The 25,638-nt window shown below is 40.2% G+C and overlaps 1 protein-coding gene across 1 annotated transcript; it reads left to right on the forward strand.

Annotated features, from left to right (window-relative positions):
* Positions 1–1,034: 1,034 nt before the first annotated feature.
* On the forward strand, positions 1,035–24,917 carry ZGRF1 (zinc finger, GRF-type containing 1). Its single transcript, XM_009320421.1, has 28 exons — positions 1,035–1,055; positions 1,175–1,255; positions 1,379–1,435; positions 1,888–2,073; positions 2,429–4,634; positions 4,945–5,027; positions 5,746–5,817; positions 6,264–6,437; positions 7,147–7,252; positions 7,339–7,445; positions 7,650–7,770; positions 8,773–9,431; positions 10,990–11,128; positions 11,658–11,842; positions 12,307–12,494; positions 13,119–13,258; positions 14,428–14,574; positions 16,659–16,773; positions 17,572–17,831; positions 19,108–19,267; positions 19,939–20,016; positions 20,831–20,978; positions 22,019–22,146; positions 22,479–22,602; positions 23,035–23,211; positions 23,329–23,463; positions 24,127–24,388; positions 24,790–24,917. Exons 1-28 carry the CDS (start codon positions 1,035–1,037, stop codon positions 24,903–24,905), a joined length of 6,375 nt encoding a protein of 2,124 aa, XP_009318696.1. The 3' UTR covers positions 24,906–24,917.
* The last annotated feature ends 721 nt before the right edge of the window (positions 24,918–25,638 follow it).

Genomic DNA, 25,638 nt, shown 5'->3' on the forward strand with positions numbered 1-25,638 from the left:
GGCGCTCCCCCCTTCTCCGCCGCCCTCCCCGCGGCGTTCCCCCCGTCCACCGCCGACGCTTGGAAACATAAAGGGTCATTCTGTGTCCTTCCAGGGTGCACCCCCAAGGTTTCGCACCTCACTAACCACCCGGGGACTGCCAGGAAGGTGGCAGCCGTACGAAAGGGCGTGGATCTCTCCCTTCTTAATACGTTTTTTTTTCCCGCTAATCCGCAGTATCGGCGTCGCCGACATCTTCCCCCGTCTCTCCTGATCCTTTTCCGTCGCGGTGCTGCTGAGGGATCGCGCTGTGGTTCCAAGTGCAGCCCCCCCCCCAAACCCGGACGCAAATCGCGGTACCGGTCATCGTCGGCCAGTACGTACAGCAGTAAGTCACGGCTTCTGGCGATGAGCTGCTTTGATCGTGATTTGTGCCTGGTTTCATCATCAAAGGCTATTTTAATAAGTCGCTGCGATCTACCTTTAATGTGTCAAGAGGCTTGACTTCACGGGCAGCTGGTTTTGAGAGTCAGTTAACGTGAATTAAGCACGCGTGACCGCGCCCAGAGTCAATAAACTTGCGACAAAATTATTCTGTTAGTAGCTTCTATGCTTGGTTTGTTGGGGGTTTTTTTGCTGTGAGTTAACGTGTTCAGGGTAATTGGTTAATTCCGAACAGCAGTGTGATCACTGGAGCGCTCAGAGTTGCCAGCCGTTCATTTAAACGAATGAATTTCCCTGAAAGTTAGAAAATACGTTGGCATCTCTAAAAAAAGCTGTTTTTTACCGGTAGTCTTTCTGTTAGAGTATTTTCAAGGTTTCCCTTTAAAATGCCCACATCAGTGAGACCCCACTGTTTTGACGTCGTCTTGCACCTAGCTCTTCTTCTTTTGAGGAGGAAAAAAAAAAAACCAACCCATGAACTGGCTCTATTTTTTCGTCACTACATTTCCTTCACAACTCTGTTAGATTCTTAACGTTTCCCTGTCTCCCAGGCTGTATGAAGATGTGAATATTCGTGAAATGAGCTGTTGGGTGACTGTTTTGCCAAAGCGATGGCTTCTCAAGAATTTACTGTAAGTGGTTTTTAACACTGTGTACCACTAAGTAGAAATAAATGAAAAGGTGCTGTAGCTGCTGTATTATTTAAACATTTTCTTACTTATTATTTCAACATTTTGCACATTTGAAACAGGTATTATACACTCACCAAAAAATGAAAAAATCAAAAACGTGGCAAGATGGAATTCTGAGGATTAGAACCGGCGGAAATAAGGTGAACAACTCGGATTTAATGCCGTTGGATTGCGTATCATCTGCTACTGCTGGGCTGTCGGTGGCAATCTAGTTGATCTGTGAAATAGAATTAGTTATTTAGAATTCTGTCTTTTCATTGCAGGCTGTCTTGTTTGATGATAAAGGACAATGTTTGGAGAGTATTTTTATAAAATCTCAGGTATATTTTTTTTTATTTGTTTGTATTGATTTAAAAAAATACATATTTTCATGCTTATGATTGTGGTTGCTGTTTCAGGAAGCATTTCGAACTCGTTTGGTAATGAAGGCAGTACTTATTGTGGATATGCAAGTCTGCCGCAATGCTAACCGAAAGCGAAAACAGCTTCTGTTTATTGATAAGTCTTATTGCTTCTCCAGAACCGACGTAGAGGATTTACAGAACTTTATTCCTTTTGGGTTAAAGCAGTGTGTTACAGTGACGTATTAAATAAGCATAATTTGAAGCCAAGTGCTAATCCTTTCTAGTAGATGTATATTTTAATCCAAGTATTTATACGGCAGCTGTGATACACTGGGTGTAAATTTCTGAAATTTTTACATCAAAGTATTTAGAAGACTCGTTTCTTTGATAGCGCTATTATGTACACACCGCTGCTTTCTCTTTTCTAGGTGAATGCTGGAGATAATTTAGAAAGTGAACGATACTTGATCACAGTCGAAGCGGTGAAAGCGAATGAAAAATCTTCTGAAGATCAGCCAGGGAAAGCAGGAACTCCAGCAGTGGACAGAAATGGTGTAAAACCCGGTGTTTTGCCTCCAAGACATCCGTCTGTTGGCTTGAAAAGGAAGTTTACAGTATGTCTTTGTTTCAAAAGTTGTGTCTGATGTTAACACGCATTTTAAAACACAAAGGGCACATCTTTTAGGGAGCAGTAAATAGATAATGTCTTCCTGGTTTTTTGGAACTGTGAGCCAGAACACGTTACCGGTATAGCTACTTTTTCCCAGAGTTTACTAAATCTGCTTGGTGTACTATTGCTAAGGCTGCAGTGGAAATCGCAAGGGCTTGAGATAATTTCTCTACACCTGTGGAATCGTCATGTGCTACTTGATCAGAATGTATTTTATGGAGCGTGCCCTGTTTTCAACATTGGATTACAAAATGTGAAGTTGATTTCTGAGTAGAATTAATTCAAAATGTCTCTCCTAGGGTTTCCAAGGGCCACGCCAAGTTGAAAAGAAAATATCAGCAATGGAAGATGGAGAAAAACCAACAGCGTTGCCTTCATCTAAGCAGTGTCAGGGTACTTTTCCATCCAAGTTTTATGTTACCTCTCCGTTATTTTCTACGATTTGCAAGAAGGATGCAGAAACAAATCTACCCGCAGACGTTCATGAAGATGCCTGTGCGGATAAGGACAGAGGACACATGTCTCTCTCCTCACTGCTTTCAGCTCCGTTCCTTGACAGATGGGAGGAGACAGAGAAGCGAAACTCTGATCAGGCCGTTGTGAAGCCAGAATCTCCTCTAATTACTGGGCACGCCGAATCTAGTAGTCAGACAGCCGGTCACGGGACGGTGTCGCACAGCATCAGGAGCACAGCTCAGATAATAGCTCTTTTGAAGTCTAAACCAACACAGGGGTGCAGAGAGCAAACAACGCCTGAAGTCACAGAATGTCTTTCTCGGTTTCAGGCATCAGAAAACGCAGGTGGTTTATATAACAAAAAAAGCACAATCCTACCTGCTTTTTCAGGCAACCCTGCCAAAAGACTCATTCAAAATACTGGGCACCTGCCTTTTACGAAGGGAACTGTAAATGATAAAAAGGCATGGAATCCTGAAACGCTTCTAAATTCAGCTGAACGGCCTTGTGATGAAGAAGTCACGGGACAGAGACGTGACAAAAAGGCAAATAACTTAAGCCAAGATTTACAAGATTCCTGCAATACAAATAGTTCCTTCCTACCCGAATCCACCATGAGTAGAATGAGCGACAGTCAGTTTGTCCCATCCTCAGGTGACGTTCCGCGTTCGGCAAGTCCAACCACCTTTGAAAAAAATCTCTCCAGATACAGGGAGCGTTCAGTGACCGAGAGCCTTAAGGAGAATTCATCTGTGAAGCTGCAAAGCGAGCTTCCGCCAAGACAAAATTCAGAAAGAGTGCCTAGTGACCTGGAGCTCTCTGTGGACGTCACGTTGACCGAAGCTGGAATCGTAAAGGAGGAATTAAGTACGCCTGGCAAAGACTGTGATCCAGATGAACAGGTGATGGAGGTTAACTTTAATCTAATGGAGGCTTTTGATTTTAATGACACAGACAATGAAGACCTGTGTGAAAGAGATGCGAATAAGCTCGCTGAAGGAGACATGCTTTCACAAAGTCCAGATTGCTTAAAGGGAGAAGACGCAGCACAAAATAGTGCGTTGAGACTTCATTCTTGCTGTGAAGTGACACACAGTAAAAAAGAAGCAGTCAAGTGCTCAACATTTGACGGAGAGAATGATGGAAATCACTGCACTGAGGGTATACCATCTCAGCTTTGCGACAACAATGTCGGCGATACGGGGAGAATTGCAGAAGACTCTGCAAACCAGACCAGAATTGAAGCGGAACTTCTGGGTGACGGACACAACGTAGAAGAGATGGATGAAAGTCAATTAAGTACCGAAGCCACACACAATAACAAGGATCTTGATGGCTGTGCAGCGCGTGCCGTTAATGGCACGTCATGGATAAAAAGCAAGCGCTCTGCTCTTTTGCCTGGTGACACAAATGTTGATGAATGTTACCCCCAAACCAGTATGTTTCAGAACGCTGGAAGTATTTCATGTATTTCTACCAGCAGAATAGTTTCTGCAGTGGACAAAAGGACCGAAGAAGATGTTATACAGCTTGGACGCATGAAATCCCCAGATGTTGATTTAGAGCACTGCTGGGGTACTAAGAGTGATGACATGACACCAGGTAGTCCTTTGCTGGCTTTGTCACGAAAATCAGATCCTAGCTATGGCTCATTCCAGTATATTGCCAAAGACCATCAAAAGGTATTTGGCATTTCACATAAGGAAGATACTCTCATTTCCAGAAGTTCTCTCTGTCCTTTAGGAAAAAGCCATTCACCTCCAGAGGAAACGGCAATAGGTGAAACCGAGTTTGAAAATGTAGAGAGCATAAATGCCTTTCAGGAAGCCCGCAAAGGTGACAGAATAGGAATGGATTGCCTGAAATGCACGGCAATGGCTGAAAATTCATCAGATCTTCCCGATTTGGTGAACAGTATCGCTCTTCTAAGAGCTTTGACTCAACATAGCACAGCATTAGAAAGCTTACAAAAGATGGAGGAAAATAATAGCATATTATATGAAGCAGAGACTTCTAAAGAGAGATTGGAACCCCTTGTGAAAGATGAAGGTTAGGTCAGCTTCTGAGTTAAAGTGAATTCTGTATGACTGTACCTGTTTGGCTGCTGTACTCTTATCTCTCCTATTCAGAAATCATACTTCTGGAGTGGTGTGTTACAAAGGTTCCCTCATGCAATTTTTAGTATTTAAAGCAACAATGTGGGCTCCAAGTCGGCATCTTTGTTTGCTTCAGTTCAGTGAAATCCTAACTGTGCAATTATTTGCATGGGTAAGGTTTGCAAGCCCGGTAAATATTCAGGGGTTTTGATGTAAAAAGAATACTGTAACTGTAACTTACTATGCTTTTCCATCTCTTGTAGCTATAAAACAGTTTACAGAAATGCCTTACTCAGAAAGAATACAGGCATCTTCCTGTTCATACTTTGATTCTTCTGGCCTTATGGTAACCAATTTTTGACTACGTATATCTATCTGTACAAGCTAAATTCATTTTCCACCAGGCTTCTTGAATAAAATTCTTGGTTTATGAAACTGTAGAGGTTGAGCTAGAAATTGCTTAGAGGCATCGACTCAGCAGCTGGTAGTAAACAGAAGATGTCTTCTTGCAGACCCTTTTGCCAATAAATGTTCAGGAGGCCTAATGTATGACAAGAAACTTAACGCGAATTGTAATATTTAGTTACGTTTAATATCACATTAGTATGTCTGGTGCTTCTCCTTCCCTACCCCATCTTCTTTTACCATCTATTTTTTCTTTTCTTTCACTATCTTTTTGAACACATGGCTTTCCTGGGAATTTTAGCACTTGGGTTGAAATGTACTGGCAAATCTGTTTGTGCTTGATGCTCCACATTGGGGTTTTTTGGTGGGTTTTTTTTTGTCCAATGCTATTAATAGTTTTTTTCTTCCAATCCATCCAAAGTGAAAGAAAGATTTTAGATTAAATTATTCTCTTTTTCCTGTCCCATTTGAAAAGGAAATATAGTTTCTTATCCTATCAAGGATTATTCTGGCTTCCAAATAAAAAGGCAGTAATTTAAAATGTAAATACACGAGATTTCTTAGCTCAACTTTTCACTTTAAACAGTTATTAAATTGTTAGACTAATTAGCTTTTGATACTTTCACATGTGGCCCAACTGTGTGGACAATTTATTGCAGAAAACACAGCCAGGTACTCTACCAGTAGCGGCGGCCCAAAGAGACCCTAGGACATCTGACTGCCGACCAAAGGTACAATTTCTGTGGAACTGAAGCATAATGAAGAGTGTTTCTTAAATTTCAATTCAATGGTTTACTATTTGCAATATATTACGGTAAGTCCTAATAAATATTTAACCAGTCTCATAATGGGCTTCTCACCGCTTTTTAGTACACTTGTCCGTGGGAAGTTTTCCGCTGAGAGTTTTAAACTCAAATTTTACAATACAGAAAGAAGACTAAACATGCTACATCAGTATATCGATTTTCTGTTGACAGAGATTTGTGCAAAAACTTTATTGCTGCTGAGTTGCAGGAGTGCAAGAGAAAGAGAGAGAAAAGCATAGATTTTTTTTTTTTTCTCTTCTGCAGTTTCCAACAGATTATTTTTGTATGTATGAAAAGTACCTTTATTGACTGTAGGTAGTTCCAGAACAGCACTTCTTTTCAGTTAATGATAATTCCAATATATCGCGTAGCCTGTTGCATTTCAAGGGCACCAAGTAAAGGGATCGGCAGCTAGTGAGATCATGTTGAGAGCTCCCTGCTCACAGCTAGCATGGCAGCAGTACCCAGATAACATGGAGTTTGCAGCTGAGAGATTTTTGTCACCCCTGTTTTCAAGCAATGATGTCCTTTCTGACTTCAGACAGGTAAAACGATTTTTTCAAAATTATTCTTACTAACCTTAGTGCAAGAACATATCCTGTAAATGTAGGATAAAAGAGTTCATTTTTAGAACGCTACAGTCGTATCAAAGTCACTAAGAACGGAACGTAGCGCTTTGAGGTTAAAACCCTGCAGTTAGACGATTACTGTTACTCACCTTTATCACAGGAGTATGCATTTGCAAGATGTAACCTTGTTTTTTTTTTTCCTCTGATCAGTTTGACTTTGAAAAATGTACGTGGTCATAACGTGGGATATTGAACAGATTTCTTCTGGAGAAAAGTGGCAGAGGGCTTTTATAACGATTGTTTCCTGGTGTTGGCAGTATAATATTCACCTCAGCTGGATTTGAAATTTGGTATATAATTGTTAAGGAGTTCCAAAGCAAGGGTTAAAACTTTCTCTCTTGGATTATGATTCCGTTCCTCCTGAATGCAAAGAAACATGGCACGCGATGTTAAATAAAATATTTTTTTCTAATGCGGTATGTATTTCAGTGTTTAAAATAACGGAAGAGAATTGATGTTTCATTTTTTTACTTCCAGAATGGGCTAGAGATACTGAAGAGTTCCATCTAGAAATAGGATTTAGAAATAAGATATTTAGAAATAAGATTCACATAAAGATAATATTTATATAGAGGATAAACAGTTTAATTTCTAACAAGTTTTTACTTATACTTTTTTGGTCAAGTCTCCAGGTTCGAGAAGTCTTCATGAGGATGATATCAACTTTATCAGAGAAGGGAATTTTCAAAAGAAGTCTAACATTATTAAAGAGTCAAGAACAGATCAGTCCCGTAAGTGAAAGTAAAAGTAGAATGGCAGCACTTGGCCTCAGAACAGTTATTCTGCATGACTTGTGTCCTTCGCGTATTTTTCCTAGCATTGGCATGGCATGTGTCTCCTGAAGTTCCACCGTGGACGACGTCAGGCGCACCTTCACGTTCTGATCTGAGACAAACGCAGTGGACTTCATGGGAACCTGACAAGGTGTGAATTGACTGTCTCTTCGAGATCTCTTTGGCTTTATTCCTTGTGTGTGCATGGTAGCAATTTCTTATTTTTGAAACTGTTTTATCTCAACTCAGAGAGAGATTTCAATTGTTTAGAATGAGAGAGACAATAGTGACAAAAGGGCTATAATCAAGTTTTTTTTCCAGTCATTCACTTGACGTGTTAATTCTTCATCTGTAGATGATTTCATCAGTAGAACTGACTTCCTCACTTGATCCAGACTCTACAATTTCTCCAGCTTCAGGAAGTGAGGAAACGATTGGAGACATCCCGGAGCCCCTGATACACAGGATCTTGCCAAGTGAACCAGAACTTTCAGATTTTTTTTTCAGTAAGAAATTATAGTTTCTAATTGCACTTGACAATATTACTGCAAGAAAATCTTTGAGGATTTTTGAAGCACAGCGAGTTGCACTACAAAAGACAGTTACCCTGGGCGCTGAAATACACTGAGAGATGTCTGGGTAACTACAGAGTTTGATTTGTTTGTCACGCGTTTTTCATAGCAGGGGGGCATTAATTTTTTTTTTTAAGCACGATTTTAAACGGTGTTTTCCAAATCAGCTGAATTAGCCTCGAATGCCATGCTTCCCCCCTAGCCCCCAATTATATTCTCCTGAAAGAGACTTCAGAAGAGTGGTTTCATGTTATAAAGAAAAATCGGCTTCTAGTTTGGGGGCGGGGGGGAAAGGCTGTAAGCTAAGCTTCTAATTCATACTGAAGTTTTCATTTATTTAGCTGCTTTTGGTTTTCTTCCATATTCAGCTGTCCTCTGACCCACTTCCAGTTGACACCTATCAATGACTGTCACTTGTTATTGATAGTGAACTTAGTCAAAAGGATGCTTGTGGTGCTAGAAGCCTGTTTATCTACATTGGTTAATATTAATTTACACAGTTTTGTGGGTGATCTTTTTGGAAAAAGGAGCAAATGTTAAGCTGTTTGTTTTCCAGTTGGTAGCTGTCACTGACCTACCAAGAATATCAGATTAATGGCCTCCAAAACACAATAATGTTTAATAATTTCTACCAAACGTTTTCTTTTATACAAGTAGAGCGCCTGCAGAAATGTGTTCCGAATACAGGGATTTAAGTATTAAAAGCATCACAGTTGAAATCACTCATGTCAGGTGGAAATTTAGTGTGGTACTGCACAGGCACGATACAAAGAGCTTGCCAATTAGAAGACAGGACGTAAAAGGAAGAGCTTAGAATTCCTTCCTTATCTTAGTTTTTGTACATCTGAAGTTAATGTGCCACCCGTAAGTGCTACAAGTTGCTTGTAAGATGTATTTGCCCTACAGCATGGGAGAGATCCAGCGATCCAGAGGAATGCAACCTCTCAAGATTCAAACCTACAGTTAAAACACGAACTCCATTTGTCACTCTTCCTGCCACTGAGAAGATTCCTGACGCGGTTTATCCAACTGACAGCGAGGAGGTCCAGCAATCTTTCGGCTCTTCAGTAGTCAATTTATGCAACAAGTCAGCGGTATTTCCTATTAGTGCTTTTGGCCCCGAGGACAGAAATTATGAAACCTCTGTGTTTGGAGAGTATACGGAAGACAGACAAAGGGAATCTGTACAGCCAGCGTTCCCTAATGTGGCTTCACAGTATAGACAAAGCAAGTGGCTAAAATACCAAAACAGCGCTCAGTGTGACTTGATAACTCAAAACAGCGACGATAGGGACATGACTGATGACATCTGTGCTGAGAACGCCCTTGGAATGCCGCTGGGTGACACGGGAGAGAGCAGCGCCGTGAAAAAAAGTGCTCCCGGCTCTGCACCTCTACTGACAGCAAAAAGCACGCTTGGTAAATGCTGTGCAAATACCAGCAACCAAGATTTGATTTCAGGGAGGAAGTTACTTTCTCTGCGCTTAAGTCAGACACCTTTGACTGAAGCAACACAAAAGGTGTTAAGTCATCTGAGCTGCCACACCGTAAGAGGAGACAGCCAGGTGTGTAACTGTTCAAGCAAATACAGTTATAAGTGACAGAAACACATTTTTCTGGACAAAGTAACTGCATTTATCCAATTTCCTGCAAGATATTATCGGTATGATTGGATGAGATGTTTCTGCGTACGTAGAAACGTAGACAAAAGGGTCTCAGCTACAGAACAGCAGCTGCTAATGCATTTTCTCTAAGTGCTGTGACGAATCCTTTGTGTAATTCCTTGGCCGCACGGTGCCAGATTTAGATTTTTAATCTGAATGTTGATGGCAGGAAGATGAAATAAAAGCTGTTGGGCTGTTTTGTCATCTACAATTGGTAAGAATGTGTTTTCAGGAAGTGTTTTTCTTAATTGTGAAATCAGCATCGTTTTAATGAACGGCCGTATCTTGCGTCAAAGCATAGTCTCCGATTTTAAAATATTTTAAGTTTCTTCAGTTTTAATTGTGGAAAAGTAAGTTATGGCATTGAATAAGCACCTAAAAAATTAGCACGGCTGTTTATGACCAGTAAACCGTCTTAAAGAAATGGAGTAAATTGGAAAAAATCCTCAAACCGACCACAAGTCAGGTTTTAAAAGCTGTCAAATGGCGGTGTTTGAGAGTTAGTGAAAACGTTAGACTTTTCCCTTTTTTTGACGCAAACTTAGTATGCTGTGTTTTCTAGTTCTTTAAAACTGTTTGTACAGTAAAATATTCATGTGAAATAGAGGTGTGGAAATAACTGGTATATTTCGTATACACACTGGTGTATCCACATTGTGTGTGTTTATATAAAAAACCTAAAAAATTATCCATGTGTATTGGATTTCAAAAAGCTTAGGAAGAGGGATACCATTATGATGCCCACTGCAGTGTAGATAGGTGGAAGAAGCTCCTCAGGACTAGCTGGGATGGCAGGCACAGGAATAGCTTGCGGCATGCACGCTTCCCCCAAAGCTCTCTAGTCTGGTTCTTCCTTCCCTAGCCTTGTACTACCGTTGCTATAGTTTCATCTGATGGATTTATTTCTGCGCAGAAACGGTGTTAAAAATGGGGTTTGTGTGCTCCTTCCCCATGCCTAGGGCTGAAAACATGACTCTGACTTTCAAAGGCTTTAGAGTAAATTGTGTAATTATTACCGGCATTATTATAAATGCAGGCTCTTTGTCAAAGGGGCAAATTTTAACTTCATGGTACATCCTAAATGGCAGTCCAAGCTCTATGCTGTAGCTCCAGGTATACTTAATTTTACTCCTGTTGGCAGTCCTATTGAATGCATGCTCCTGTACTTACAGTTAACGAAGCCTGCAAACATTTGTGGTGAAGGGGCTTTGTATTTTGCTTTTAGAAAACTGCTTCTTCATTGACAGTCTGCACGTTGAAACTTCTGGTTGCAGAAATGAGGCCCTGATTTTTTTCTGTTTAGTTGTACTTACTAATGAGAGCACAATATATAGAAGCAAAAAAGGAAGAAGAGAAGAAAAATGGATAGGTTTTGGCATATCTGTACAGTAGCCATTTAGCAATATTTGTCTCATTCAGGGTTTTGCAAGTTTTAATGGTTTGTTTTTCTGTTTTTTAGGACATAACGATTTCTGAGTTGTCTTTTCCTAATGTGGATAAAGTAAAATATGCTAATCTTCCTAAAAGAAAGATGTCCATACCAACTGTGTTTCAGTCTCACGTTCACTACAAACAGATTTTTAAAGCTGCTCTGATAGGTACGTCCAACACCACGCTATGTAGAACGCTGTCTTTTTTAAACAGTGTATTTCTGAAGCTTCACAAAGCAGGATGAGAGGGAGAGAGGTCGTCAACATCATCTGTTGGAACAACTGTGTGCATTTGCTTTTGGATACATATACTGAAATATGTTCAGTCTGTACCCAAAATTGCGAAGACAAACCAGAAGACCAGTACACTTCTGTTCAACTCCGTAATCTTGTGCCTCTTTACCAGTCTTCAGATTCCTATCCAAGCTTCCCCGCCCAGTTATTTAGCGTTTGGATCGTTTGGAGTCATATACTTAAATGTGATTTGAATGCAAGGAAGGCAGTTAGAACAAATTAATTGCGCGTGCCATATGTGAATTTTGCAGGTCACGTGGTTTCTTTTAGGACTCTCGTCAAATATTTTGATTTAGATTTGGGATTGGAAGTTTCACAAGGCAATGTATTTGTTTGAACGTTGCGTACTTGTGTAACCATTTTAAGGCTGTACTAACTCTTCTATTCTCCTTTCTATGTCAAGAGCAATTAAACATAGTGCTATTTGAGTTGTCACAAAGATTACACAGTGCTCTTTCAAAAGTGGATATATCGTTTTACACTTCATTGAAAGATGGGCAAAGTAAGAGCGAAGAAAGCTGCGTTCCACTCTGCAATCACATGCATCCTGCCAAGCTTGTTACGGTTAAAAAAGAAGGTCAAAACAAGGTGCTGTTTCTTCCTTGTTTGTTTACAGTTTGGGGTGTTTGGCATATAGACCGTATCATGTGAACAATTACAGGGCAATTCTCTATGATTTACAATTGCAGGTTAAAGGGATGTGTTCTAGAGATCGCTTTTAAGATCAGTTGTAGTAGCCACTAGTGTCCAGAATTGTTGATGATTTCTCTGTACAGAAACAGCTTTATATATGTAGAGAGAAAGACCTGAATTTATAATTTTCTAGGTTATATGGGATTTCTGTAAGGTATGATGACACACGCTGGCTCCAGAAGCTGAGAGTTCTGGGAACACCCTTGTGTTTTTCAGCCAAACGTAGTGAAAACACAGGTGTCTATCTGATTGTTTCTATAGCAGGGAGTACCGGTCCGTTGCTTTACATTTTTTGTTGCTTGTTTGTTTTAACGTGCTAATGGTATTTTTTTTTGTTCCCCTCCTGCCTCCCTTCCTAGGGTCGTTTGTTCTATACCTGTGATGCCCCAAAGGCTGAGCAGTGTTCGTTTTTCAAGTGGATCGAAGATGTGAACCCCGCACAGATAAAATCCACACCTAGTGTAGTGCTTCACGATATCAAAAGTATTGGGACATACCTCAGAAGTCAAAAGATTTCTCTCTATGAGGGATGCCAGCTTTTGGTGAGGTATTCTGAAACGCTACGCGCTTTTCCCAAGTGCTATGTGAATTGCAGGATTTATAAATATTCCAGTAGCTCTGGATTTCAGCAGCATTTAACGGACACTTTCACTAACTGTGTTTAAAGAGGCAACAGTTCCGTGTAGAAATGTAAAAGCCAAATTAGTGAAGGAATAATATTCACAGCAATGGCGTTTCAGGTCAGCACTCTTTTCGGCAAGAATCAAAACTGCTTACCAGCGACTTGATCAACTGCTTAATGAAATCCCTTATGATTGTTGCATTTGAATTACTGTCCATTTAATCTTTCGTAAGAGAATTCGATTTATTCTCTTAGCGATTCTAATTCTAATGTTAGTACTTGTATCGAAGGCTATTCTGTGCTGCTTAACTGTAGGGGAAACAATTTAATTATGGTTGAATATGAGAGAAGTATTTTGCAGTCAAGATAAACCTATTTAAAACTTGGTAATGTAAGATGATGAACAACCACCGAGATCCAAACTACTCCATGATTCTATGATCTGCGCTGTATAATTGGGTCCAATCTGTGGAGCGTTCTTATTTTTGGTGGTGAATCCAAAATGTGCCAGTTTTTTACATACTTCTTCCTAAAATTACAATTTAACAGGAAAGCCTTTGAAATTCAAACACAGCGGTGTAGTAAGTTCAAGAAGTTTATGAATACACCTGCCAGATTCGATGGCGATTCCAAAACCAAATTATACCTCAAACTGAGCAGAAAGGAGCATTATTCTCTGTATAGCAAAGGTAAGCAAATCTTAAGCGTCAGAACAATTGTCTGTGTCATGTTGTGCCTTTTTTAGAGTTTTAATTTGTAATCTAAAGAGAAAAACGGAATCCTATTTTTAATCTGCTGATAGCCCTGATAATTCTATTCTTATTCTAGAAGGGCAACAAAGTATCTCATTAATTCATCTTTTCTTGTAAATGTTCAACTACCTTACAAAAATATAAATTCCACGTCCTTGGGTTTGGAGTGTATTAAATCTGTGAATCGTGAAGTTTGAGGAAAGCCCAGTATTCAAATAGATGATATTTAAGGAAAACGTGATGTAAAAATCTGTGTTTCGGTAGTTGTTGCGTATCTCTTCTAAATTATTGAAATGTCACAAAGACGGGGAACTTTTTCGGTGATTTGATCCAGATGGTTCATTTCACTTCAAGAATTTTTGAACTGATACCCATATCTTCATAGTTCGTTCACTTTGCTGTTGAAAATGATACAAAGGAAATTAGGCAGAAACAAACGTCTTTGTTTGTGCACGCTTCATGTACAGACCGAAATGTTCTAACAAATCAGGGTTTTGTAACTTGAAATCTTGAAGCTCTGCATGGGCAAAACTTTCAGTTGTGTATGATAATTTCTGATCACTTGTGTTCCAGGCAAATACATACGCACCGTTATTGCTCCCAACTGTGAGATCCCCCTTGCCGTGCTCTGCAATATATGGTGTAGGAATAGCGCAGTGAGCTTTAGCCTCATCAGGTGTGCCAAATAAAACACAAGACTTGCAGGCTCCAGCACGTGTTGGTTTTGAAAGGGAAGGGAAAGCGTACGTTTATTTCGGTACTTGCTCTTCTCTGGCAAAAGCGTGGTTAACTAGATTTGTCGTGTACTGCGGTGATTTGTTCCAGATACTCTCAAAACTGATAATGCTTCACATTTGTCAGAAGTCAAACGCTGCTAAGTGCACCATCAATTTCAGACAGTAAGTACTGGAAGAACTGCAAATTATTTATTCAGTCTTTTAGAGCTGAACTAACGCTTTTTTAGGACTTTCGAATACCCCCTACTTTCACGTTAGCAGTGGTTTGATTTGCAGCGTAGTAAATGCTGAGCTACTTTGTCCAGCTTCGTTTTCTTTTAAAAGACAGCAGTAGAAGCAGCTTATGAGAATTCTGTATTTTTTTGACAGATGATATTTGGGTTGTTTCGAAGACTCTGAACTTTGAGCCCCTTGATACTTTCATTGCAAGTAGTGCTTTCTTTGGACCATCCTCCAACAATGAAGTAGAATTACTACCACTGAAAGGCTACTGTCCCTCAAACTGGCGATCAAATAGTGAGTTCTACAGCAAGTAATTCAGAATTGTGGGAGACAACTATGGAGGGAAAAATCTGGCCAGCAATGAAGGATGAGATTAGAATTTCTCCAATCCAATACATGATTTCATTCACGGTATTTTTTTTCCTTGTGTGTTTGAATATGTAATTTGAATACAGTACTTGATGCAATTAAACCTGCAAAGTAGCTGGTAAGAAATTCTAAACGGGTGATGAAGAAACGAGGACAACATAAATAATGTAGTAAATAATATAACATGGAGTGCAAATTGACTGTCCTGTAGGTAAGAGGAATACATTCTTACTGTCCTTGAAAAACAAACAGAACCCCCCAACAACTCGCTATGGGAAATTTGTATTTATATAAAAAGCCATGTATTAAATCTGTGATTTGGCTGTCCCGACGCTCCTTTCTGTGCCTTTGTTGCTACAGTCTAGAATGACTAAAAAAATCGGAGTTTCAAAATTCAGAAGGAACAAATCTGTCTAGTTTTAGTTATTTTCATCATTGTATTTTAAAAAGAAAATATTACTAAACCTAGCACTGACGGTTTTTAGTGAACTGCTGACCTTTTTATTCTTTAGCAAGCTGTTCCCAACTAAGTTGCAGCCATCCGTCTTTTTGGCTTTAACATTTTTGTCTGGGGTATTTTTGTAATATTTTGTCATCGGTGTTTGGGAAACAGTAAGGTTAGCGGGCCTCAAGTGCAGGGAGAAACAGTGTGGGTCTGCTACAGACGTCACAGAAAAATGACAAATGTGCTGCCACACATGATGCAAAAGTCTCTTATTTTTGCTGTTGAACTGAGCTAAAGTTTTGGGTTCATTTTGGGTTTTTTGTAAAAGAAAGATAAAGAATGCATTATGTAGTCATTCTGGAGCTCGTAATATTATACCTCTGCTTACTTTCTTTTAATGCAATATGAAAATCGTGTGCTTGATCACAAAAGGCTTTATTCATAGCACTTAACCTTAAGCAGGTAAACTGAGTGTTTTAAGTTAACAAATTAGTCTTTTTCGGCTTTCTACGTAATCACTAGGGGGAGAGTTCCAGCAAAGCACAATTCAGTGAGCCCACATTAAACTCCCGTTCTGAATTACATTCAGAAGAATAAAAAATACAGAGGGGAAAAAAAAAAAAAATACAATGGCACACAAATTCTTTGTGGGCATACATGCTATCAAAACCATGGGCTTCAAATGCAGTTGGAGGTTTGGTTTTGTTTGTTCCCCAAGTGTGAATTGCAGGACTGGATCTCTCGAGCAGCCAGGGTCTGGAGGAGTTAATATATCGCTTTTCAGTCTTCATGCTGTTGAATTGTGGCATTTTATTTTTCCTTGGGAAATTTTTGGTCCTCACTTTCTTTGTGATCATAAATACAGATTATTTCATAATTCTATAACTATTACAAAACTAAAACCCTAAGTTGTATGAAAATAAAGCTTTAAGTAATGTTTAGTTGGTGGCAGTGATAAACAACAGCAAAATAGAGGTATGTGAGTTACTAAACATATTAGAAACCTGTTACTTAGGCAATCCCGGAGCCCCAGAACCTTAGGAAACTGGCAGTGAATTCAGAAAAATGTAATTGAATACCTTTTCTGTGCTTAGACCCTCCCCTAGGCGCCCACTTTTGTACACTTTGGAAGTAGGCTAGATGGAACTTGAGACTGGCCCATCGGAGGCGTTCTTCTGTTCCCGTCTTGCCTTTTTGAAGAAAACACCTGCTTAGCTATTGTGATACAGACGGTTTACTTAAAAAATTCACCTCCTAAATTCCAAAGCCTTCTAAATACCTTGAGTGTTTCTAAAATGAGTAAGGATTTTTACCTAAGCTTCCTTCCCAGAAGGTGGCTAATGTTGGGATCACAAATACTTCAAAAAAACGCACCTTGAAAAGAAGGGCTAATAGGTCTCTCCTCATCTATAATATTCAGCCAGACGTGGTAATTGGGGTAATTTGTTTTTTGTTACAGGAGGCTAATTACTCTTTTGGCATTCTGTAATTCATTTATCTAGCTGGTTTGAAATTTTGGCTAATTTCATTTTTTCCCAATTGTATTTTTCTGTGGCCTTCTCAGTGTTTGTTCATGCCTTGCTGGTTTGCAATGCTAGCGGTGAGCTTACATCTTTAAGAAATCTGGAGGAGCACTTCAATCCATCTACGTTACCACTAATACCATATCTACTCAAAACGTAAGTGACTGTTTCAGTGATGCTGTGAACAGGCAATACGGCAACAGGTAGAGAAAAAAACCCAACAAAAATACCGTTGAGTTTGCCCTATTAAAAAGTGGATGAGGAAAACTAAAATCAGAAAAACGGTGCAAGGAATGAACTGTTCACAATGCGATTTTCATTGATGTACATCGGTTGCTTAACTCTAATTCGATTGTAAGTTGTTTTTTTCCTTAAAACTTACCTGCAGCCCACGTTTTACAACCTAGAGATTACTGACCATTAGACCGATAGTACTGTCGCTGACTGATATGTATTAAGTTAATGTATACGCTTCACAGGGGTTCAGTGGAACTGGTTTTCCTTCCCAATTTTTAGAGTCACTTGACACAAAACCTAAAAATAAAATATTTTCTTGGAGAATCGGAGCAATATAGGGATATTGCCAAGACTGCTTACGATTCACTGTATAAAAGAAGTAATTAAATGAATCCCTGCTACCTCGGACTACGTTCTCTGCCACTCTGTCAGTCCCCTGGCCTTGGAGTAAGTCAGATTGAAAGTGTTAACATACAGCAAGAATGATAAAACCCAAAAGCCTGTTTCCTATGATCCAGCTGTCACCCAGGGGCAATAAGGGGCAGGAATATACAGCCCAGGTGTATGTCAGGGGGCAGCAACTTTTAATTATGTCAGCTGTTAATGATAAAGCCTCAGCATTTCAATGTCAGGTGAGTAAGAACATCAGAACCATGAGATACAAATTACACATATGCAGTATTATACCGCAGCTTCTGACCGTTGTATTTTTCTTAGGAATTTCGATTCTGAAAATGCTACCAATAGAGTCAACAAAAGAAAATTTATTCCACCTGCCATCAGCCTGAAACGCGCAATGATGTATGGGCCTGTCAGCACTGAAGTGGCAATGGGACTAGCTACGAAGATGATCCAAACGTTCTCGTTGAACCCAGATCAAGCCACATCACTGATTCAAATAGCTCAGATGATGACCTCACGTGAAAACAGCAAACCCGTGGAAGAACATCAGACCTTCCCTATCACAATCATACGTGGTATATAGCAAATAATTGTGAAGTTTGCTGCTATCTTTATCTTTGCAAAAATGCTAATTAATACGTAATGCCAGCGTTGGTGAAATATCCCTAAATTCTCTCAGTGATGAAACAGTAGACTTGTTTCCTTAATCATATATTTACAACTCCAGGCAGACTTAAAGGGAGATTCTTATGTCTAGGTGTCCTGGTTTCGGCAGGTAACACTAACTAACTAAACTCGGTTTCAACACTAGGTAAATGTTGACTTATTTTAAATGTAGCACAGAAGATGAGCTTGAATAAACTGCCTCTGTGTACGGAATATCCTTTTAAACTCTTCTGTAACGCTGCTGTCCTCACCTACTTCATGCCTTTCCTGAGAATTCGTTTCTCGGATGAGGCCCCTCTGATAATGACCTTGACGTTGTAACATCCATTCTATCAGCACAGAGCTTTTGATCCTTGAATTGGCATTCTGCCTTTTGCAGGATTTTACGTAAGTATAGGGTTCTTTCCTAGCAAGATCTATACACAAAATCAGAGCTCGTAGCGTCTTCTGCTTATTTCTTGTCATATTAAAAACACTTTGTCATGTATCAGCTTTGCTAAATTATCATGTAAAATTTTTTCTACTACACTTTATTACTTGCTGTTTTATACTTGCTTCTATCTTTGTTGTATCCCTTTTCAACACGTACAAAAAAGCTAGTAACATCTTGGTTAAACAGGTTTTTTTTCTTTTAAACTAGTATTGAAAAGCAGTTACCATAAACGTAAGTTTTCAGATCCTGTCGAAGTAAATACGTTGACAATAATGACACTCTTAGTACAGCTACCACTAGACTTAAATTGCCTGAGCTTTTGTTAGGCTGTCGGGCATATTAATCTAGTTAAAATTATTAGTCATTCCAAAATAATCACTTCTCAAATTCTTTATTCTGTACCTGAGGACACGGTACGAGGGACGTGTGTGCAGATACTTGTATTTGTAGTATTTTTATGTATTGATGAGACTCCTTAGCCAGTAATGCATGTATTCAACCAGAAAATTTAGGAAAAATACCTTAGCATCCCCTTTTCTGTAGTTTTTTGTAAACTTACTGCAGGCAGTAAACGCGAAGTGTAAGGCGACTGGTTGCCCCTGGATGCTTAGAGCTGCTGAAGCAAGCGCGTGGAATGTTTTTACAGGAATCGCAGCATAGTATTTCATAAGATAAGTTATAACAATTGAATAAAACTGTACTTCCTAGAGAACTTTCACTTGTAACTTTGGCTTTTTCTTCCAAAATACCAGGTGTGTTTGGAGCTGGAAAGAGCTATCTGCTGTCTGTTGTGATCTTGTTCCTAGTGCAGCTCTTCGAAAGCAGTGAAGCTACGGAGGGTCCAAGGCCAGCTCCGTGGAAACTTCTGGTTGCTTCTTCCACCAACGTTGCCGTTGACAGGATACTGCTGGGGTAGGTTACAGAGATTTTCAGACTGCTGTTCCAAAGCCAGTAACGCACTTGTGTCGTGAAGATAATCGTGTTGATGCTTCCAGTGTAACACTCGAAAAAGATTGCATTCTTTGCCTAGGAAGTGTCACACGCGGGTTTTAATTTTACCCTTGCTCCTTTGCACAGCGTGCATATGCTAAAAGACCGTAAGGCTAGCTGCCTGAATTTACACGAGACTAATATTGGGCTCTGCTCTCATCAAATTTACTATTGAAATCCATCATGACAGAGAGTAGCATTGCTCAGGAATCTTTCGGGAGTAGCAGTAGGGGCAGGGGAAGGAGGCATGGAGAGAGAGGGAGAGGGAGACTTTGGAAGCTTCAGCATGAAGCTAACATGAAATAAAACTCATGGTTTGGAAGGATAAAGGAAGGAAGGGAAAGTACAAATGGAAGACTCTTTCTGAGAGGAGAATCATAAAGGCATTAAGCATTTTTGAGACAACTCACGATGAGGTGATTTACTTTGATGTACTTGAATTGTGGCCCGAGTTACTTCATCTGGTTAATCGCAGAAGTTTGTGTTCCTCAGCGTTCTGATGTGTCTGGTGGCCTTTTCAGAACCACTTCTAAATTTTTTTCAAAATTTCCTTTTACATTTCTGTAACGTGTATCACCTCTTTTTCTTTGAAGTCTACTTGATCTTGGATTTGAGGACTTTATCAGAGTGGGAAGCATTAGGAAAATCACCAAAGCGATTCTTCCCCATAGGTAAGAATCTTAATCTTTGAGGCATCTGAAGCGATTCTAAGATTCATGATAGTATGCATGCTGTAAAAGTACTCTTTTGAAGTCATTCAAAATGTGATCGTCATATGCCTACCTCAGGGTTCCCCCCCCTGCATGGTGGAGAAATTTTACCTTGATTTGGGAATGTCACTTGTTGCTGAATAGAGCTAATGCTTTTAAATGGGAAGTAGTAGAGGAGAAGAAAATAATGGCAGTTACAGATTTGGGAGTTTACGCAAGGGGAAAAGCAAAACAGACAGACTTGAAATAGATGTGTACTGCTGTCGTGATAAGAACTAGGAGGAAGTAATCATCAATTTAATGTTCGGAGAATTAACGGTAACAACTCATCAATTCTGTACTACTTAACCAAGTTATCTTTGCTGTAGCGTTCTGGGGTTTGTCCTTTAACTACTTAAAAGTAAGCAATCTATGTAGTACTTTCAACACAATTTGAGAGAACAAAGCAAAGTTCTAGATGAGTAAAGAATAAATTTCCACTCCTTGGTGTCAGCAGCATACCAAGGGTATAAAGTGGTACGAGAATGAAAAACTTCTCCGCGGTTCTACTCCACTCTGACATCAGCTGTGTACTTGGGGAAGTCACTTAGTACACGTGTTAAACTGGTATGATACCCCTTTTCAATCTCAGCTGGATGCGGGACAGGTTAGTACATTGTTGTAAAGTGCCGTTATGTATAAAGTCTGATTATTTTTCTATATTGGGTGTTCACCAAACACTGAAAGCACTGTTCTTTTCAATCATTGTAATGCATGTTATAAAATCTTTTTGAAGTTTACATGCCGGCTCAGGAAATGAAAATGAGCAGTTAAAAGAGCTGCTTGCGCTCATGAAAGAAGACTTAACTCCAGCTGAAAAAATATACGTAAGGAAGAGTATTGAGCAACATAAACTGGGGACCAATAAAACTATACTGCAACAGGTACAGTCAAAGTGACAGGATGGGAAAGTGGGGATTCGCTGTGTCTTATCCACGAGGCCCAGCAAACGGAAACGGGGAATCCCCTCTCACCCCTGCCAACCTCCTAGTTTTGGAAAATAAAACGGATGTTAGGACTAGGACGGGTTTGATTCCACAGGTATGGCTTAGTGTTTTACCTGTGTATGACTTGTCTGAGTTGAACTTGCAGTTCCTGTTTAGTGATATATTGTGCGACAGAACCCCTTTTTTGAACTTTACTGCAGTCTGATTTAATATTACCAATCTAGTTCATAAGGTGGGGAGAGAAAAAAATGTTGAGCACAGCTAGTCTGCACCGTCACCTTGACACTAGAATTTATATAGTCATAAAGGTGAGAGTCCTTTATGACTATATAAATCTTAATCTTTGAGGCATCTGAAGCGATTCTAAGATTCATGATAGTAAATCTGTCCTAGAGTTGAGTATCAACCGCCAAGAAGATGTCAAATATATTTTAAGTAACTTTGCTGAAAAGTATTACGTTTTAGGATTACTACTTCCTGTAGAAAAATCTTCTCAATTTCTGGTCTTTCCAGTTATTTGCCTTTTCTCCTCAGTCCTAGACCCAAAAAATCCCCGCTTGTTGTAGAGCAATTGTAACGAAGCAGATCCGAGCAATTTGGGGTTTGCGCTTATTCCTAGCGGTCACTGCTGGCACTTCTGCTGCTGGGGCTCAGAGGGTTTGGGAGGATCGTGTAATCTGAATTCTCTCTGTACCAGACCAGGTCTGGTCTTAAAATACATGAATCCGTGAATGATTCTAACGTATAAACACCCCAAGCATAAGAAGTGGTAACCTTGGCTCCATCTCCGTGAACACACGGTGCCTTTTACTGGAAGTTAGAATATAATTTTTTGGGACCCAGCGAGTACGACCCAGCATGCAGGAGAACGGCTAAAAATTAATTTAGCCAAAGCTATAGTTACGTACGGCGCAGAGATTAACTATTAAATGATCTTCACTTTTTGTCTACCCATTTTCCCCTCGCTAATAACAAAGGTAAAAGTGGTCGGAGTGACCTGTGCTGCCTGCCCGTTCCCTTGTCTGAACAGCCTTAAGTTTCCTGTCGTGATGCTGGATGAGTGCAGTCAGATGACTGAACCTGCTTCTCTCCTTCCTATCGCAAGGTACAGCCTTCCTTTTGTGTTTCAGCAGAGAAATAACTTTCAGTTAGCAGTGACACAACCTGAAATAACGGCCAAACTTGCACATCATTTTAGGAATGTGAACTCCGAGGTCTCGCCTTAGAAAGCAAGAAGAGCAATTTTAAGTTGGAGCCTGGTCTTAGTTGCCTTCCTTGAGTTTACCATGTGATTTTAACTGTGGAAAGAGGGAGCTGGAGAAGGGAGCCTGATGGAAAGCAGCCTGTGATACATAAACACAGCACACGCTTTTTTTATCGATAGTTTGACATCCTTTTTACAACTTTTTTTTCTTATTTTTTAACATTCTCATTTAGGTTTCAGTGCGAAAAGCTAGTCCTTGTTGGAGACCCTAAGCAATTACCGCCAACTATTCAAGGGTCCGAGAGTGTTCATGAAAAGGGATTGGAGCAGACTCTCTTTGACCGGCTTTGCTCAATGGTACGTACTACTAACCACATCCTTAGAAAAGATGGAGGGGGAAACTGTAGGTCCACTGAAGAGTTCTGGTTTAGATGTCAGAGGGTCAGTGTTTCAGCCTGTCTTTTACCTAAGCCGATTCCATTCTAGTGCATTTCTCTGTAAATGTTATTTTCAGAGCGCACGGAAATTTGTCAGCGTGCAAATGTGAAACAAGAATGGATTGAAAAACAGTGACAGATTCTGCCTTCTGATCCTTTTGTGCAGTTTTCAATCCAGGCAGAAGAATCAGGGGCTACATTTGTTCTAACTTTCGTAGAAGTGAATGTATGAAGGTTAAGCCAGCTTACTGCGGGAATTGTTTCCACTTATTTCTCGTTTGACCTAGCTGGCATTGCAAAATATTTAGTAATTCTTTTTCCTAGTCACACTTTCCGTATCGTAATTCTTTAGGGACATAAAACAATACTTCTTCGGACGCAGTACCGATGTCACCCTGCTATTAGTGCCGTAGCCAACGACCTCTTCTATGAAGGAAATCTGATAGATGGTGTTTCCGAGGAAGACAGAAGTCCTTTATTGGATTGGCTTCCAACACTATGTTTTTATAGTGTTAACGGGGTAGAGCAAGTAAGTTTTCAAACATTTCTTGTATAAAAAGTCAATATTGCAGCGATTCCTCCATTCTATTTCTTTTTGCACTCCGCTGTTTGTGGGAGCTAAACTGGAGATCTTCCCTATTTCCAGATTGAAAGAGACAACAGCTTTTATAACATGGCAGAAGTTCATTTTACAGTCAAGCTCATCCAGTCCCTGATTGCAAGTGGAATAGAAGGATCTGCAATCGGTGTGATTACTCTTTATAAATCACAGATGTGTAAGGTTTGTATCATCGATTAAACAGTTTTCTTGAACATATTTGTTTATTCTAAACATAGGCTCTACTTCAACTAGGAAGAGTCAACTAGAAGTGAGAAACAAATGCTGGATAGGTAAACTAGAGTTTACCATCATTTCTCTTTCTTATTAAAAAAAATATATATATATCTGTATTTTTTCCTCTAAAATTAGTCAAGATCTTTCAATTCAAACATATGATTAAAAAAAAAAAAAACCCTCTCCATTTGTTTTCCTTCCATACGCACACTCGGAAAACCAGGAAATTAAATAGTATGTAATTTTCATAAATCGGTTAGGGCCCGTTACAAACGGGTACGTGCGACAAGGAGAGGTGACAGAGGCATCCGCTTAGCAAGGCTGGCGTTGTACCTCACCCAGTCACCCAAGGCATGATGCGACATGGGCTGCTGTGATCGGTTAAGCGAAAGCACCGCTTGCCACCCTGAATGCACCCGTGTTTCGTCAAATACGGCTTCGTTGCGTAGCATTCCCCTGTGATGAGCCGAGGTTTTACTGTCGCTGCGCTCCCTGGTTCCTTAGTTCGCATCTTGCGTGGGCTCAGCCCCGCTGAAGTGCGTTTGCTCAAGACAAGCGATTGAGGGCCAGCAGCCTAACTCATCACCGTCCACACTCGTTTGTCTGCAGATTCAGAATTTGCTCGCCGGCGTACGCTCGGAGGCTTTTGAAACTAAAGCTGTCCAGGTGTCCACTGTAGACGCGTTCCAAGGAGCCGAGAAGGAGATCGCCGTTTTGTCGTGTGTAAGAACAAGACAAGTTGGGTTCATAGACTCAGCAAAGAGAATGAACGTTGCGCTAACGAGAGCCAAGAGGCATTTGTTGGTTGTTGGAAATCTGGCCTGTTTAAGTAGGAACAGACTGTGGGGAAGAGTAATTCATCACTGCAAAGGTAATTATTTTCTCTTCCTGTATTTTTGAAACCATGCGGCTCATCTTCTTGAATTCCACTATGTATAATACACGTCGTATATTACAGTGTAGAGGTACTATACATACGATATAATATATAAAGTATATAGTATGCCTACTACATAAAACAGTGTATTTATTACATATGAAATCACTGCAAGAATAGGGACCGCGAGAGTAATTATTGCCTTTACCTGCTTGGTTGACATCAAAGGAAGCATCTCGTTAACGGCTGACCTCTGAAGAAGAACCATTTTCAAAGTAGAAATACAATAGCCGTTTGACAGGCCTGGGGAAACAGACGTTCGCGTCGCCGCAGACGAATCGCACGATGGATGCTGTGAGGGGAGATGTAATTACCCTGTTTGTTGCCGCTTTTAGGACGGGAAAACGGATTACAACACGCAAGCCAGTGCGAGCAGCAGCTAAACGACATTCTGAAGCGTTACTTGGAGAAACGGAAGGAAGAGGAACAGAGTAAGAAAAAGGAAAACTAAAACGAGCGCCTGTTTCATGAAGAAAATATGCACTGCGTGTCTGTAAAAATTATCAGAACAATCGCAAATCTAATATTTATATCTAATGCGGGAAATTTTTCTTTGTATCTCAGCGATACTTTTGGTTTGACCCCTTGTTTGTACGACTAAAAATGAATAAAGTGACTTTATCTCCTTGATAACTGAAATCCTTTTATGCTTACAAGCACCTAATTGTATTATTAGCGTTTCATCATTCTTCAGATGAGATGTACACGTAACGCTGTATCTTAGGACAATTCTGTCATCTTGCATCTTTACAAATCGGTCACATCTAGGAAGGATGAGAACCCTTAAAAAGGGAGAAGATCCGGGACTTTAGACAGGTGATGGTTTTGATCCTAGACGGGAGTTGTTTCCTAGGGGTTTGTTGGTACCTACCTTGACAAAAAAAAATGTAGTTTACGCCTGGGCCATGCAAGTTTCTTCTTCCAGCCATAAATCGACGCCTTCTTGCTGTTTGTGGGAAAGGCCGTGGTTGGTGCGGAGCTTGCCTTCTCCCCAGCGTGGCATTCACCCTTCGTAACGAGCCGTATCCCAGCGTTCCTGTCCCGGAGAAGCCGCACCTCGCACCGGACAGCAAGTCCCGCCACCCCCTACGAAAATCGTCACCTGCAGGAACAGGAGCATTGCGTCTGTCAGCTTCCTCGCATTAATTTCGTAGCTACTCTCTGGCACGGCGGACAGATGTGTA

The sequence above is a fragment of the Pygoscelis adeliae genome, unplaced genomic scaffold (assembly GCF_000699105.1).
Source record: "Pygoscelis adeliae isolate BGI_AS28 unplaced genomic scaffold, ASM69910v1 Scaffold143, whole genome shotgun sequence".
NCBI classification, from domain to species: domain Eukaryota; kingdom Metazoa; phylum Chordata; class Aves; order Sphenisciformes; family Spheniscidae; genus Pygoscelis; species Pygoscelis adeliae.